Source organism: Rhinopithecus bieti, unplaced genomic scaffold (assembly GCF_001698545.2).
Source record: "Rhinopithecus bieti isolate Rb0 unplaced genomic scaffold, ASM169854v2 scaffold_26710, whole genome shotgun sequence".
NCBI lineage: Eukaryota > Metazoa > Chordata > Mammalia > Primates > Cercopithecidae > Rhinopithecus > Rhinopithecus bieti.
The window spans coordinates 19,514-37,549 of NW_016811906.1; the positions used below are offsets into that span (position 1 = coordinate 19,514).

An 18,036-nucleotide genomic window follows, 5' to 3' on the forward strand; every position below is an offset into this window, starting at 1 on the left:
CACTTCACTATAATAAGCTTTTATCGTTTTTTGTTTTTGTTTTGTTTTTTTGAGACAGGGTCTCACTCTGTCACCCAGGCTGGATGGAATGCAGTGGCACCATCCTAGCTCACTGCAGCCTCAACCTCCAGTCTCAAGCAATCCCACCTGAACCTCTCGAGTACCTGGGAATACCAGCACATGCCACCATGCCCAACTAATCTCTGTGTTTTTTGCAGAGATGGGGTCTCACTATGTTGCCCAGGCTGGTCTCGAACTCCCAAACTTAAGCAATCCTCCTGTGGTGGCCTCCCAAAGTGCTCGAGATTACAGGCATGTGCCACCATGCCTGGCCAGCTTTTATAATTTTTAAAATATATAAATTCTTTAAGTCATTCTGAAAAAGTTAAATGCTTTCTGCAGCAGCCCCCTTTGTGTGTTGAAGCTCCCTCCTCATATGCTACTCTACGTTCTAGCGCGGACTTGGATGACCCGGGTTACATCACACTACCTCTCAGAACGGCTACATTTTTAAACAAGGAAAATAAAACAGAGCTAAAATCTCCATCATGACACCAGGAGGATAAGACAGAAGAGAAGGCATCAACAAAATCTTATCTCCTGAAATCAGGTGCTTCCTAAAGTTATTATTAGAGCATGATTTTCCTCTCTGAGAATAATAAGCATAAGAACGCTAAGTTGACAAGGCGCGGGGGCTCACACCTGTAATCCTAGCATTTTGGGAGGCCGAGGCGAGTGGATCATGAGGTCAGGAGATTGAGACCATCTTGGCCAACATGGTGAAACCCCATCTCTACTAAAAATACAAAAATTAGCTGGGTGTGGTGGCGCATGCCTGTAATCCCAGCTACTAGGGAGGCTGAGGCAGGAGAATGGCTTGAACCCGGGAGGCAGAGATTACAGTGAGCTGAGATCGTGCCACTGCACTCCAGCCTGGGGGCAGAGTGAGACTCAATCTCAAAAAAAAAATGCTAAGTTTCGTTGGATATACTGCACTTCCTTGGAAGACATCAATATAATGAGTAGCCCCAACTGGAAAAAAATGGTTCTGCCCTGTAAACAAAATCAGTGTTATTCCAGCTCTCTCAACCTGTAACAGGCCAGGAAGCCCCATGATAATGGCGCAAGAACAGAGGGAAAAGGCATCCTGGTAAGAGGGGAAAAAATCCTAAAAGATTGCTGCTGTAATTGGAGACTATGATTGGTACCTAACTCAAAAAGCTAAGTGGATTAATTTTTAATTTTATAATTCATATTTGATAATGAGCTCCCCACATAATGCAGTCTAGACTAGAAACAGCAGAGGCCTGGGTTCACATCTGGCCTCTAACTGACCAACTTCTTTCAGGCAAGTCACTTTTCCTCTGTAAGCCTCACCTAGACAGAAAGAGACAGATACACTCAGACACAGGCATACATACTAAAAAGTTCCTGCTTAGGCTGAAATTTAATGGTTCTAACGTGCAGAAAACAGTGATGTGCTGGTAATATTTAACAACTGGCTCTTAGAAGGAAGTTTTGATTGGTGTTTGCCCATATCCATGGTGTAAATACTCCCATCATAGCCAATTTCAAACTGTTAATGTCACATCAATTGGCTCACAAGATTCCTGAAAATTTAAGTAGGCTCTTGCCAGCCAATATGAGCTAGCTCCCGCACTTCTCTGCCTGAAAATGACTCAAAATATCCCACACTGGGACACGCTGGATAAAGTTGATTGGCTGTGAGGTCAGTTCAAAGCCAGTAATGGAAGAATGTTGTATGTAGTCAAAACTAGCCTTGAATATGCCTTAATTAGCCCTTAGAATATAAGCATAGGATTTTAATGCATACCCTGCACAGTGATTTCTTATGTGAGAACCACTGCACTAAAGGGTACAACAAAAAGAAAATCTTTATGTAGATGTATGAGCACCCAAACCAGTCTGCCTTTAAGATAACAATCAGGTCGCTGGAGGTGGAGATGGGTGGAGAATTCTAAAATCATTCCTACTTGTCTGCAGTTTATTTCACGGTTTTTAATACTAAACCTCCATAACCTTAATTCACATTAGAAAATTTGTTGTAACCATTAAGATAACGGCAACCCCATGTTACTATGAAAGGTCAGAAGAGACAACAGGGGATTGGCCTCTTCCACTCTTGAAAACCATTAAGTTAAATGTATGATGCCACCTCACAGTAATGTTAATATTGACTAAGCTCTTTCAATGTGCCAGAACCTCATTTTATTCCCCCAACAATTCTCTGGGGTCCTCTCATTTACAAATGTAAAAACTGAGTCACAGAGAGATTAAATAGCTTGTCTGAGGCCACATGGCTGCCTCTTTTACAAGGTCATCAGTGTCAAAATAAATAAATGCAAATCTTTGGTTAAAATCAATTATGCTGAATCATATAATTCAGGAGGCATTTTTTCATGCCTAACTGCATGTGGGACATAATGCCATGAAGCAGGCAGAGCAGGGATGACCGTCCTCGTGATCTGAGGTTATCTGATGTGGTAGCTGAGGTTCTGACACATGAAGGGTCCTGACCGTGTCACCACGAACTAACAAATGGCAGGCTCTAGACTTGGCCCCAAGGTTCTTAACTCGTAGGACCTTTGCTCTTTCCTGTGACCACAGTTGCCATACCCATTCTTTAAGTAGAATCCTTTAAGCAAAAAGGACCAAAACCATAGCTCACATAATTTTACTAATATTGTGGTCTTAAAAGTCAATGGGAGAGAAAAGTTCTTTTAAGAGAACCAAACTGATCAACATCCTCAGATTTAACTGAACGTACCAGACCCCATTCAAAACATACAGGGATAAAATAGGCCTGAGTACTTAGCTGTACTCAAATAGCATTTGGGGAAAGTACTTGAGTCACCATAAAAACAGACAGTTCTTAATGCAATGGGAAGGGTGTGAAGTATAAAAGGACTCTGTCCAGCTGGCTCCGGGATTCAGGTAGAGTTACTTTGGAAAATCTACCCACATCTTATCCCTGAATCACTGCTCCCTACACTCTTAAATCTGTGTCCGCTGAAGGCATTGGCCTTTACTGTTCAGGTACGTGAGTTATGTTGTACACTTGTGAAAAACTTAAAAATCAACTTAAAATTCAAACCCAAAACTTATTAAAAGAAAGCAAATTTAGGCCAGGTGTGGTGGCTCACACCTGTAATCCCAGCACTTTGGGAGGCTGAGGCAGGCAGATCACGAGGTCAGGAGATGGAGACCATCCTGGCTAACACGGTGAAACCCCGTCTCTACTAAAAATAAAAAAAATTAGCCATGTGTGGTGGCAGGGGCCTGTAGTCCCAGCTACTCGTGAGGCTGAGGCAAGGGAAGTGCTTGAACCCGGGAGGCAGAGGAGGCAGTGAGGCGAGATGGCACCACTGCACTCCAGCCTGGGCAACAGAGCAAGACTCTTCTCAAAAGAAAAAAAAAAGCAAATTTAAATCCATGGTACTTTTTTTGTTAAGTAGGTTTTTGTACATTAATCTCTTTCATAAGCACTATAATAGTGTGGGTTTTTTCCTGTTTAGCAAGATGTTTGCAGCATCTTAAAGGATCTCATACACTAGGCCAGAACCACACTTGAAATGAGCCCTCCTGTCTGAGTTTGCAATTTAGCAGCGATGGGGGGAGGAGAACCCTAGTTGCCAGGACACTGGAAGCCAATGGGAGATAGGATGGAGGCCCTAATTAAGTTAGCCTGACTCAAGTGCAGGGCATGAGGAGTGGAGATGTGGGCCAGAAAAAGCTGGAAGCCTGAGCACTGCAACAAAATAACTTTGGGTGGACACACTTCATCACAAGGCCACAAATGCTTAGTCCCAGGTTGAGGACTGGAGTTTAAAAGTTTCAGTGAAAGACAGACTAGCAAGGCTTCAACAAATAATTATGACTTAATAGAATATATACAGTATACTTCAATGCAGAACATACATTGACAATGTAGATGATAACAGAACGGGCTGCTAAGTATGGGTTTAAACTTCCAGTTCAGTCACTCACTAGTCATGTGACCTTGAAAAGTTAGTTAATATCTAAGTCTGTTTCTTCAACTGTAAAACAGGCATAACAATAGGCTTACTGTAAATAGACCAGAAAAGTAGAGGAAACGCTTGGCCCATGGTAAATGCTCCAAGGATGGCAGCTAGAGATGATGCTATTATGCTTTTTTATATTTTGCTTCAAAGTAGGTAAAAAGTGTTTAATTCATATTTATTTATTAGGCTGAATATTAAAGAACTGCATCTTCTACAAGGGACTTTCCTTAGATTCTCAGTTGAATTCATCTTTCTCTTAAATTTAAGAAACCTGGACGTCTCAGGATTTGCCTTGACAAAGTGCCACCTTCCCAACTCCAGGATCACTCTGCAGAATCACAGCCAAGATATGTAAGCTATATCCACACACACTCCAACCTGGAGAATTTTATTAGGATTGGGAACACTTTCCTGGATGCTTTTCTCAGATTATCTCTTCAACAAACTAAACAAACGCACTCCTGGGGTGCCGCATCACCCACAGTATTTTTAATGGGTGGCTAAAGCAATCCTGGCTAAAGTCATGAAATCTTAACTGTCTTTCCCTTAACACTGCGTTACTAAAACCTTTTATCTTTTCCATTCCTTTCGACAAAGCCCTGTGAATTTACCTTTTCACTTCATCTATAATAATTATCTCCAGTAAAACCACTAAAGTTCAAGTGGATCCCCATGATTTCCATATGTAAATTTAAATATGCTCAAAATTAGACAAAAAGACAGTGACGTGGGGGAATGAAGAACGTTAGAACAAGAGGAGCTGAAAAACACGGGACGCGATGAGTGAAAGAACCGCCAGGGCGAAGGCGCGGTCCCCTGGCCGGGCACTGCTCGCTGTGGGGCTTACCCCCAGGGGCGGGAGCCCTTCCACGATGTTCTTCTTTCCAGAGAGGAGGTCCGACACCGGCCTCTTCTTCAGGGAGTCCCTCCGGGCTCGGTAGCGGCCAGACGTGGTGAGGTCGGACTCTGACATGGAGGGCGTCAGCAGCCCATCTCTCCAGGGCCGCTGGGCCTCTGCGGTCGTGCGGACGGGACTACTGTCTATCATCCTCTTCTCCGAGTCCGGGACGTGGGCCTTGGGCTCGAGGATGTGCAGGGGCCCGGCGAGCAGGGCGCGAGGGCAGCCAGGTGGGTCCTGGGTCAGGCCAGGCCGGGGCTCGCGCGCACGTCCAGGGGGCGCCCGGGCCCCACTCTCCTCCTCGAAGTCCTCGTCCTCTTCCTCCTCGCTGCTGTGGATCAGCATGGTGGCGTCTGATAGGGATTTCTCATGGCCGTATCTCAAACCCTCCGCCTCCTCCGGCCCTTCCCGCTTCGTTCTCTCCGTGAAAACGCTGGGCTGGGAGCCCGCCGAGAGGGCTCGCGGCACCACCTCCGCAGCCGACGCGGACAGGGTCCGCTCCTTGAGCCGCAGGCCCTCCAGGCAGTGGCTGAGCCCGGCCACCTCGATGCTGTTCCGCTTGTGCAGCTGCACGTGGCGCGCGGCTGTGAGGGGCTCGCTGACTTCCTGCAGCGAGTGCGCCACGGGCAAGCTGTCCTCCTGGAACGTCTGCACCGAGTGGTGCACGCGCCGCGTGATGAGGTCGGGGTTGCTGCTGCTGATGTACAAGTGGCGGGACAGGTCGGGCGTGCTGTTGGCTGGCCTGGGGGGCGGATAGGGTGGGGGTGGCCGGTACACCTGCGTCCGCATGATGTTGGGGGCTGGGTAGTCCTGCGCCTGCAGCTGCGCGTTCGTCAGCTCGGGCACGCTGACCGCGCCCACCACGGGCCGCCGCTCGACGGGGTAGGGGTAGGGAGACGGGCTGTGGAAGCTGTAGCTCAGGCTGAACGGGCAGTGCGCGGTCGGCGGCGAGGGGAGCTGCGCGTGCTCGCGGATCTCGGGCTGGCTGTAGACCAGCGCCGCGGGCCTGCTGTAGGCGTACGAGCTGCCGATGTTGAGGTTTCGCAGCGAGTGGCTCTGCCGTTCCGCATGCACCAGGCCCCTGTTGAGCTGCTTCATCACAGTCTCATAGTCTGGGGTGGGGCGGTAGGACGGGGGTATCAGGGCGCTGTGCCGATGGGATGGGACGTAGTCAGGCCTCATGACGTCACTCCCGGTGATGCTTGGGTTGGACGACATGGGCGAGGGCTGCAAGTAGGGCTGAGGATTATTTAAGGAGTTGGTGCTGTGTGCGCTGTAGACACTGCCGTTACGAATCCGACCACTGAGGTCAATCTGGCCTCTATCCAAGCTTGTCTGAGAGTGACAATAGTATCCGTTCTGGTTGGGCACAAAGAGGTTATCTAGAAAAAGAATGAGTTCAAAATGAGATTTTTTTTAATTGGACTAATTACTCCAACCAAATATTGAGATCGGCCCTTACCTCTGAGGACATTTTGAACAGAGCTTGTAAAAATCCATGCTAAAATGACCTAGCTTTAGCCACACTATCTGAGTGACCCTGGGAGTTCGGCTTCCTCATCTATAGGATGGGGATGGCTCTGCCTACTTAAGGGGTGGCATTCATTGGGTGACAAAGAAAGACCCTGCCTTAAACCACACACACAGCAGACTAGCAGACTTTTTGGAACTCTGGGGAAGTTGAGGCAGAGATACCATTCAAGGCACTGGGCTGGGGACTCTTTCTTCCCTGGGTAGGGATGTGGCCTTGCTGCTGCTGAGCCAGTTCAAGCACCGACTGTCTGTAAGCATTTCCTTAATGGAATTTTTGATTGATTGTTCTTCCCAAATGAATACGCGAGCTTCGACTGTAAAAGGGTAATGGTATAGCAGGATCTGAGCTTCTCTGGTCCAACAGTGTCACCAGCAGCCACACAGCCCATAAAGTGTCCAGAGCCAAGAGGAGTCACATTAAAACAGCTGCAGCTGCCCCCTGCCCTGGCCCCCATGTTTCAGGAAGATCCAGACCTGCGGCTAACAGAATCAGTTTAACCTAATCTTACAATAGCTATGCATGTGTCCCTGCCCAGGGATGACAGGGGCCATGTTTCTTCTAGTCAATTTGTAGCTCACCTGCCTTCTGCTACTGAGGATGATTTCTAACCCTAGATGATTTCTAACACTCAGCAGCCAACTCCTTCAAATAACAATTTCCTCTGAAAGGCATTATTTTTGTGCTTCAAAAGTTCCATCGTGATTTAAGTGATACTTAATATGCCACAATGGGGTGGGTACAATTTATTCTGGTGGCACATAAGGCTGTGAGGAAATAGCATTCAAACCTCCATGGTATTCTTCTGCTGACACATAGCACTTCCTTGTCACTGTGCTTTCCTTGTCTATGCAAAGCTTGGTCATGGCTCCATCTCTGCAATCCTCCTTTTCTCACTGCTGTCACAGCTCGGGCCCCTACCCCCGGCCTGTCTGAACTAGCTCTATATCCACCTAGTCTCCCTGCTTCTGCACCCCACAAACCATCTAGCCATTTATGGGACTGTTATGTGGAAAAGGCAATACTGAGAATAGAAGGGGAAAAAGACGGCTGGAATACAGGCAAGAAAAGGGGAAAGGTATGCATGAAATCACCATAATTCAAGGAAGGGAGAAGAGATAAAAGGTTACAGGAGTCCAGAGGAAGGAATGGTCATTTCCAGCCTGGGTTGGGTTGATGGGGACAAGGAAGAGAGAACCAAGAACCACCTCGCAGAAGATATGGCAGTTAAGGGGACTTGAGGGGTAAGTGGGTGAGGTGGGCATGTCCAGCTTCCATCAGAAGTGAGGTCTCTCAACCTCTCAGAGCAGGCAGGATTACGCCTTCTCACCCCTTGATACCAAGCATAGCAATGCGACTAGTAATGGTCAAGGGTAAGAGCACAGAGGGTTAAAAGCCAGCTTCCAGGCTCTCTTCCAGCTGCAACACTGACCAACAACATTCCAGAGAGAAGAGGCTCTCCAGCTCAAGCTCCTACTGCAGACTCACAGGGGCAGAGCCCTCCTGCTAGTGCAGTGTGCAATGGACAGGTGACCCTTACTATTACTTCCCTGAGAGTTTGGAAGGGAATATTTTCTCAGCACAGCACAGCCCTGCCTATCCAGTCTGGATGTCATGTGAACATAAGGGTGCATGGGGTAAGGGTACCTGGGGGTGCAGAGCGGCACTGGCAAAGCCAGGGAGCACCCCCGGGCAAGATGGCGTGGCTGGAGTGTCAGATAGCTACAGAGGAGTAAAATAACTTGGGAAGTAAGGGTAGAAGAGCAGGCTCAGTGAATATTGTGTGAAGTCTCGAACACTAGGCAAAAGAATGATCCTGTAGCCGGGCACGGTGGCTCATGCCTGTAACACCAGCACTTTGGGAGGTAAGGCGGGCAGATCACCTGAGGTTGGGCGTTCAAGACCAGCCTGACCAACATGGAGAAACCCCATCTCTACTAAACATACAAAATTAGCTGGGTGTGGTGGCATATGCCTGTAATCCCAGCTACTTGGGAGGCTGGGGCAGGAAAATCACTTGAACCCAGGAGGTGGAGGTTGCAGTGAGCTAAAAATCACACCACTGCACTCTAGCCTGGGCAACAAGGGCGAAACTCTGTCTCAGAAAAGAAAAGAAAAGAAAAGAAAAGAAAAGTTAAATGTGGATGAGACCCCTGGGAAGCTCACGGAGGGAGGGAAGAGGCCACAGGACAGACCTGCAGGGCACACCAAACAATACTGATGGGAAGGAGGAGGGAAAAACCCAGCATGCCAGAAGGAGAGTTTCCAGAAGGTACAAAGGCTTGAACGTGATGGTGAGGGGATGTGGGGGTGCTAGGAGCCTTGGAAAGGGCTGCTTTAACAGAGTGGCAAAGGCAGAGGAGTGGGTGGTAACCAGCAAGCAGAGGCAGCACACAGAGAGTACTCTTAGAAGTCAGTGAGAAAGGATGGGCATGGTGGCTCACGCCTGTAATCCCAGGACTTTGGGAGGCTGAGGTGGGTGGATCACAAGGTCAGGAGATCGAGACCACCCTGGCTAACACGGTGAAACCCTGTCTCTACTAAAAATAAAAAAAATTAGCCATGTGTGGTGGCAGGGGCCTGTAGTCCCAGCTACTTGGGAGGCTGAGGCAGGAAAACAGCATGAACCTGGGAGGCGGAGCTTGCAGTGAGTCGAGACCCCACCACTGCACTCCAGCCTGGGTGACAGAGCGAGACTCTGTCTCAAAAACAAAAAAGAAGTCAGTGAGAAAGGAAAGCACATCACTCAAACCATCACTTAAAGCGAGGAGAACAAACAATATTAGGATGCTTATAGACAGAGGAAAGAGAATGAAGGGCGAAATGAGACACAATGCAGAGGACAGCCAGGTCCCGGAAGTAGGAGGGGCCAGGATTGCAAGTACCAGACAAGGGCAGGGCGCGAGAGGGAGGAAATAGAAGAACATGGCGAGGGGGGCACTCTCGGGCTCTACATCCAAAGCCCTCCTCCCTACTACCCACCTCACTGCATGAAAACGCTCATCTTTACACCAGGGCCAACACAAGCAATAGTCACATCCCACCTTCTGGTCCCTTCATGCATCACTCCCTACCAGTTCCTTACCCGAGAGGGAACCTGGACCACTCTACTCTCCAAACACGCACTGCTTCATTCTGTGCATGGCGTTCACTATCCCCAAAACTAGGAACAGCAACGCCAGTCAAGTCCCTGCCTTTCTACCTGCTGAAATCCACCCATCTTTTCAGATACAGAAAGTTCTTCTCAATCTCCCCAATGTGATGAGTCTCTCTTCCATTGAGGAGCATGGTAATTGCACATGCTGTCTCAGAAAAACTTATCATATTCAAGTTATTTGTGCCAGGAGTGGTGGCTCAGGCCTATAATCCCAGCACTTGGAAAGGCAGAGGCAGGAGGACAGCCTGGGCCCAGGAGATTGAGACCAGCCTGAACATATAGCAAGACCCCATTCTCCACAAAAGGGGTTCAGGGGAGAAAGACAAAGTTATTTGTACACCTGTCTTCAACTATCAGATTCTAAGTTGTTTCTTTTTTTTTTTTTTTTTTTTTTTTTATTTTATTTGAGATAGTCTCCCTCTATTATCCAGGCTGGAGTGCAGTAGCGCAATCTTGGCTCACTGCAACCTCCACCCCCACCTTGGGCTTAAGCAATTCTCCCACCTCAGCCTCCTGAGTAGCCAGGACCACAGGCGCATACCACCATGCCCAGTGTTTTTTTTTGTTTGTTTGTTTTTTTGGATAGAGACTGGGTCTGGCCCTGTGGCCCAGGTTGAAGATAAGCTTCTTAAGATGTGGAAATACTCATCTGCATAAACCTCCTTAGCATTTGGTATAGCCCCACTGCTTAAACTTCAGCTTGGGAGTTTGTTACAAATACAATTGCTTATACTTCTCAAGTGAAAACTGCAGTAGTCACATGTTTAACTTTTACAATAGGAAAGCCTCTGGCAGGGGAAAAAAAGTAAACCTGGGAATTCTTTGTCAGATAGCAAAGAAGCACTTAAAGGCTAATAGAGTGGTGGTAAAAGGACACAGGAACCAGCTTGATAGTTTCCCATTGGCCAAATTTGAGATCAGTGGCGCATCAAAATTTGATACTGCATTTTTTTTACATATATTCAAGAACCCAAGTATATGTAGTGGCTCACACCTGTAATCCCAGCAATCCGGGAGGCTGAGGGGGGGCAGATCACCTGAGGTCAGAAGTTTGAGACCAGTCTGGCCAACATGGCGAAATCCCATCTCTACTAAAAATTACAAAAATTAGCCAGGCATGGTGGCGCACCTGTAGTTCCAGCTACTTGGGAAGCTGAGGCACCAGAATCGTTTGAATCTGGTAGGTGGATGTTGCAGTGAGCTGAGACACGCCACTGCACTCTAGCCTGGGTGACAGATTGAGACTTTGTCTCAAAAAAAAAAAAAAAAAAACTGAATATATTGGCTTCTTTTATGAATCCAGGATAGCTATTATCATGATGCAATTTGGGGTGCAACTTCAGCCAAAAACTGTCCAGGTTTCACAATCTCCAAGCATTCACAGATTTATCCATAGTAATAACTATATAAGGCATGGTGAAACAGTGTACTTTACCTTGGGAAGAAGCATATGGTTCTGTATAATGTCCATTATAGTGCAGCTGTGGTGGGGGAGGCATCACGTAGGGCTGGGGTTTAGGCTAAGAAATGGAGAGTTGGACACAGGGTTAAAACACATTGCTTATATAATACAGGTGAAGTTATTATCCACTGGATTCTTTCTGTTAAAAATAAACTTCTGAAGGAATTAAATATATTATATATAGAAAATAAACATGAAGACAGTAGTTCTTATCATATCTAGCATTTTCTATGTTTCCCCAAATGGCAATGCCAAACCCTATGACTGATACCAAGGGCATTAGGCTCCACAAGAAAATCTGCATCTAAAAAGCTAAGAGCAAGAAGGAATAGATACAGATTTCCTTGTATAAACATTTGAACATAAGAAGCTTATATGTATTATAATCAATCTTATTAAAGTCATCTAATATTTTAAATATATACCAACTTAGGATTACTCTTGGCCAACAGTCTAAGTTCTTAATATTAAGGTCAGACCTAATATTCAAATATGTATAATATAATAATATAAATACTAGATTGGACCTATGGGAAAAAATCACCATTTCTTTGGTTAAAAATGATGAAATATCAATACACTTTTATGGTTCAAACTCAAAATTAACAGTATTGAAAGCATATTTTATTAAGGAAAAACATCACTAAAATATAAAAGCAATCATATTTTCCTTGTTTCTTACCAGAGACATCCTTGAAGAAGACCTCCTCCTGATTGGGTTCACTGTGACAGTCTGAGTTTGCCTATAAAATAGGATGTCTCTGAGAAGAGCACATACACACTTCTCTTAAATTCTACCAAAACAAGATTAGGAACGTAAAATAATAAATCTTCTAAGGCAAAAAAAAAGACAAGCTATCTAAGTCATGAAGTCAGAGAAAAGAAGGGAGTTTTTTTTTTAACCAAAAAAAAAAAAAAATAGCTGGGTGTGGTGGTATGCGCCTGTTTCTCTCTCAGTCCTTTCCTGCTACCCCAACCCCTCAACCTGCCCTGTGGTTTCAGGCTCCCCACACAGTATCATCACCTGGACCCACAAAGGGATCAAAGCATCTTTGCCAGGCCCATCCAAGTAAACCTTTGGATTAGCCATAAGCAGTGGGGAAAGAGACAAGGCTGTATCACCCACACACTTGCCACAGGATAAGTGGGATTCAGTGCAAATGCAAATGTGTTTTCTCCTGTGCACTGGGGGAGCCCTGGATCTCTCCACTAACCTTCCTCCCGGGAAACCATCCACTGTCAACCCAGAAGCCTCAAGCAGTAAGAACTGCCTTTAATTAAAAGTCTGTTAACCACAGACTACAAACATAATAAAGAAATGAATTTATAATTTTAGTGACAAGAAACTACATTTCCAAGTGCAGTAAGCATGTTCCTGTAGTCCCAGCCTCTTGGGAGCATCTTGGGCCCAGGAGTTCAAGACCAGCCCAGACAACATAGCAAGACCCCATCTTTTAAAAAACTCAAATATAAAAAAAAATTCAAACATATATATTTTTAAAATCTACATTTCCTCTAAGGAACCAAAGGAAAGCAAGGTACGAGATTTGGTTCAGTGAGCCGATGGTAAACCCATTTACCTTTCTTTGCAAGAAATTTTTGATTTGTTTTGAATATACTTTTTAAAAAACACCTAAGGCCAGGCACAGTGGCTCACACCTGTAATCCCAAACTTTCAGAGGACAAGGCAGGTGGATCACCTGAAGTCAGGAGTTTGAGACCAGCCTGGCCAATATGGTGAACCCTCGTCTCTACTGAAAATACAAAAACTAGCTGGGAGTGGTGGTGGGTGCCTATACCGAGCTACTCGGGAGTCTGAGGCAGGGGAGTCACTTGAACCCAGGAGGCAGAGGCTGCAGTGAGCTGAGATTGCGCCATTGCACTCCAGCCTGGGCAACAAGAGCGAGATTCCAGTCAAAAAAAAAAAAAAGCACCTAAATGTATTAGGGAGTGCTGACGAATACTTATCTGATAATGTGAGATTTTAAACTATTCACATGGTAAGTTCTATCTTTAAATAAACAATAAAGTAAAAAAAGGAACAAGAAACAGAAAAGCCCATTTGTAACTACTGATTTTAAATAAAGTCAAGATTTTTTTTTTTCTTCTGTGTGGTCAGTTTTACTGCAAGATCTGGGAACCTACACACTTGAATTCTTGGCTTTGTGGATAACATGTAGTTTGTCAAAGCACTTTTTCTTAGACCTTTTACCACCTGTTCCTGGTTCATGTACTTATGTAACACATAATTACTGATTAAAAAAGTATTTTGTGACCTTTGGTTACAGTGTTCTAAGGACTAATTACTAGAAAATCCATCATGACAAAGTGAATATTCAATCCATTTAAGCAAATTTACCATAATATCAAGCCTCACGTCTCATAAATTAACATTACTCTTAACACTCTGAAAACTAGTATATTCAAAACCCTGAATATTAGCTTATTTTATAAGACTCTTGAGATAAAAAGAAAACTAGTACATACTAGTTTTAACATCAGGTGATTACAACTGCTTTTACTAGCTTTTATAAATAATTTCATATTCTTTGTTATTGGAAAGTATTCAGGCTGTTAATGAAAAATAAATGTCTCTTTTCCAAAAGATGTTCCATTCTTCCAGTATTTATTTTGGTGAGACAAGTCTGCGTGGTGTGTCTGGGTTTAAAACAAAAAAACAAAAAAACAAATACTCTTTAAATGCACATTAATATATTCCTTAAAATTAGTGCCCACAAATTAGCTGGACATGGTGGCAGGCGTCTGTAATCCCAGCTACTTAGGAGGCTGGGGCAGGAGAATCGCTTGAACCAAGGGGGCGGAGGTTGCAGTGAACCGAAATCACGCCACTGCACTCCAGCCTGGGACACAGAGTGAGACTCCGTCTCAAAAAAAAAAAAAAAAAAGATAGTAAGTACCCAGAATTTGAAGACACTGCATTTTTGCAGCCTTGAAATTTACTTTGTCTCTGGTTATTCTTCATTGTCAGGACTAGGTTTAGGCAAACTGGGTCCTCTGAATATTGTGTTCAGTCTAGCAGAGACTCACTGTCCAGATGGACTGAACTTAAACTTTTAAAGTACTATAAATTCACAAGGGTTGCCGACAGAATTCTCTGTCAACAAACTCCAACAACATGTCTATAATTGCCCAGCCTGGGGCAAAAATAAAACACAAAACCCAAGGATGCAGAGCTTCAGCACATGGGCGGCCCTCCCACACTGATAGCTTTCTTGGCGCTCTTGCCGGCAGCACCCAGTGTGGAGGCGAACACTGCCCACTGTAGTAGCCGGCTCTACTAACAAAACAAACTACAAAAGCATGTACCTGCCAAAGTGCTTGACCCAGGCAGCCACACCATCAGTTCTAATAGTCTAACCTTCTCTTTCTTCTTGGCGTTGTTCTAATAAATGCAGTTTACTCCGAGACCAACTATCCTCAACTTGGCAGACAAGAGAAAACCATGTAACTATTGGTTGTGGTTTCCAAACGTTTTGGGCAGTTACTATGTTGCTGGGTGCTGCTAAATAACTGAGAAGAAATCACTAGAATCTGTGCACCAAAGAAGACAAAATAAAAATTTAAAAGGCTGAGCCTGGCATGGTGGCGTATGCCTGTGTAGTCCCAGCGACTTGGGAGGCTGAGGCAGGAGGATCCCTTGAATCCAGGAGTTCATGGCTGTAGTGCACTATGATCACATCTGTGAATTCCCACCATATTCCACCTGGGAAACTGGGATACTAGGACCTTGTGTCTTTAAAAAAAAAAAGAAAAAAGGCTGCCAGCCCAAGTAAAATCAATATTATGTATTGAAACTGTGCTAAGGACTGTACGTGATTATCTCGTGGAATGTGAATACCAACCCCACAAGGGAGGTCGTTATCCTGATTTTGCAGATAAGGAAAGTGATACATAGGTTCAGTAAGTTGCTCCTGGTCACATGGCAAACAAGTAGTAGAACCGGCATTTGAACCAGCAGGTCTGTTGGATTCCTGAGTGTATGTGGCTAACAATCATGTGTTCAACCTGCTCCCCAGCCCCAACTAATCTGTAAGCTCCATGGAGGCAAGATGTGGTATCCCTGGTGCCTTTGCTGAGCAAGTGAATGACTAACAAGTGAGGACTAAAGTGATGCTTATTACTAAGCATTTACAGCTGAGCTTATATTTCTAAGCCTCGTCTGAATTTTGCTTTTTAAGTTTCCTTTCTTATATGATGAAAGGGAGTTAAGATTTTGACAAACAAAAAAATGCCATTGATAGCTCATAAACTAATAGACAGTTCAAGGAATAGATTCCTTCCTGTAATCCCAGGTACTTAGGAGGCTGAGATGTAAGGATCGCTTGAGGCCAGGGGTTTATGACCAGCCTGGGCAACATAGCAAGACCCCATCTCTAAAAAACTAAAAAAAAAAATTAGCCAGGCATGGTGGCACACGCTTATAATCCTGGCTACTCCAGAAGCTGAGGGCTGAGGCCACTGGATCCCTTGAGCCCAGGAGTCTGAGGTTACAGTGAGCTATGATCACACCACTGCACTCCAACCTGGAAGACAGAGTAAGACCCCATCTCTTAAAAAAAAAAAAAAAAAAAATGTGTTAGATGGTGGAAATACCTAGCAAATGTTTGTCTCAATGACTGACCTTTTGAGCTCACTATAGTAAGGGTAAGGAAGAATAAATGCTCTCCTCCCAGCCTACACTTGGGTAGACCAGGGCTACATCCAAGCTGCTTACAGGTCACTGACTTGGCTCTGAGATGCCTGTTCCTACTGTTCACCCCCCTACCAAACCCCGCCTTAGGTGTAGCTTCCTGGCATTGTGGGCAAGAGGAACAAAGCCAGCAGAGACCATTTCAGGTAACTGGGAAGGAATACTGATGGAGGGAGAGGCCCTGGCATCACTCCATCCCCATGACATGTGTGATTTTCTTGTTTTTGGAGACGGGGTCTTGCTCGGTCGCCCAGGCTGGAGTGCAGTGGTGTGATCCTGGCTCACTGCAACCTTCACCTCCCAGGCTCAAGCGATTCTCCTACCTCAGGCTTCCGAGCAGCTGGGATTATAGGCGCCCGCCACCATGTCTGGCTAAGTTTTGCATTTTTAGTAGAGATGGGGTTTCACCATGTTGGCCAGGCTAGTCTTGAACTCCTGGCCTCAGATAATCCACCTGCCTCAGCCTCCCAAGTGCTGGGATTACAGGCATGAATCACCGCGCCCGGCCAACATGTGTGGTTTTCTAGGGTGACACTGACCTTTATCCATATAAGAACCCACTCAGAAAAAGCCGCTGCCTCTCCTCAGCTCCACCAGGGGTCCATGTCCCCATACCCAGAGGTCCCACTGTTTGGCCTTGTGGCTGCTCCTCATCTCCCCTCCCACCTCTTCCTGCCCTGCTCCTTCACATGGATCCATGGGAACTACTGGGTCCTCTCCACACTTCTGGGACTCAGGGGACTGGAATGGGATTGGGGCTGTTCCATCTTCTTCCAGACTTCCTATAGTCTCTTCAAGCCCTGCAGTAGGCCAAGAAGAAGACAGGGTAAATCCTTTCCCTTTCCAGGCAGGGCCTACTCCAGTCAGTCTCCTGATTACAAAAGTCTCCAGAACCAAGGTGGACACTGGCTGCTATGTTCACCGACACCCCTGAGTTGCAGGGAGCACTCACCAGCCATCTCACTGCGCTCAGCGAGTGGCCTGCTGCGGTCTGAAATACAAGTTTCCCTTCTGGAGAAAGTCTCTTGAACCCTCTATCACTTGGCTTTGCAGGTTCAAGGATACCATCCTCACTTTCCCTCACAGAAAAGGGCAAGGGAGCCCCCTACACCAAGGGGCCTCTCAAGACTCCCCACTCTCCCAGCCTTTTCTTATATAAATCAGGGAGGGTGATTACAGCATGACCAGTTCTGGGGCTTGGAGTGAGAGATAGTGGGTTTGAAGCAGATTTCTGACCTAACAGGTTGACATTATTATCTCATTTAATTGCCAATTCGACCCTAAAGGAATATTAAGGATAAAATCCTCACTTTATAATTTTAAAAGACAGATTGTTATCCATCTAACATTTTTAAGGTTTGGATAACGATCATTCTGTTATCTAAGGTACTTTGTTAGGGGGTGGAGGGGAAAGGCTGTTGGATCGTGCCATTGTATAAATACTAAAATATAGTTATCTGGGTCCAGGTTAGATGAGTCACATAAGGCCATCCCAAACACCAATAAACTATACATCAGGACTGCAGGTGAAGGGGACATCCTGGGATTACAGTTCCCCTTTCTGTGCAAGTCAAGTCTATCTCCTGGGCCACCAGTCACCCCAGCCCAAACCAGATGTCCAGAAGCCACTGTCCAGTTCCAGGCCAGCTGCAGTTTTGTTAAATGCCTATCACGCTTTAGTTTACCCATCTGGCCCATGATAACAAGTCTACCAATATTTCAGAATCATAATATTGGAACATGACTAAACAGTCTATATTGAGAGCCTTTAAAACACGGTCGTAACAATTAAAGTTCTTTTCATTTTATTATCAAGCAAAATTTTAAAAGCTAATATTAAAAGCTTCATTTACTTTACGTGGGAAACAAACGCTCACAATGAAATATATTAGTTCCCTACAGAATGAATCATAAGTAATTACATAGGAATAGCTCATGGAAATTGACTGCCACAATCTATCGGATATATACAGATTGACAACAAACTTTGGAAAACAGCCCTTTAAACATAATTATTCCATTTTGAAAAGAATCAGGTGTTTCTTATTTAGGTATAATATATGCAACTGATGACATTAATGTAGTTTTATTCACACTTGCCAATAAATAGCAATATTCCAAAAACTAGAGCTGAATTTCTAAGACTGAATCATTCACCATAATCAATCATTTGTTGCTTTTCCCTCTTCCCTCTTTTACTTATTACAAGTTGTTAATTTGCAAAAAAAAAAAAA

At 45.2% G+C, this 18,036-nt stretch overlaps 1 protein-coding gene across 2 annotated transcripts in view; it reads right to left on the reverse strand.

Annotated features, from left to right (window-relative positions):
- The window catches only part of PTPN21 (protein tyrosine phosphatase non-receptor type 21), an 85,740-nt gene that overhangs the window by 8,557 nt on the left and 59,147 nt on the right, over nucleotides 1-18,036 (reverse strand). Inside the window, exons 11-13 of one of the 2 annotated variants that reach the window (XM_017895378.1) lie at nucleotides 11,774-11,834; nucleotides 11,065-11,149; nucleotides 4,891-6,323 (exon numbers count right to left, since the gene is read on the reverse strand). In XM_017895378.1, the coding sequence (XP_017750867.1) occupies nucleotides 4,891-6,323; nucleotides 11,065-11,149; nucleotides 11,774-11,834 (1,579 nt within the window). Of the gene's footprint in view, nucleotides 1-4,890; nucleotides 6,324-11,064; nucleotides 11,150-11,773; nucleotides 11,853-18,036 lie in introns of both variants that reach the window. The other variant, XM_017895379.1, reaches the window with a different exon arrangement.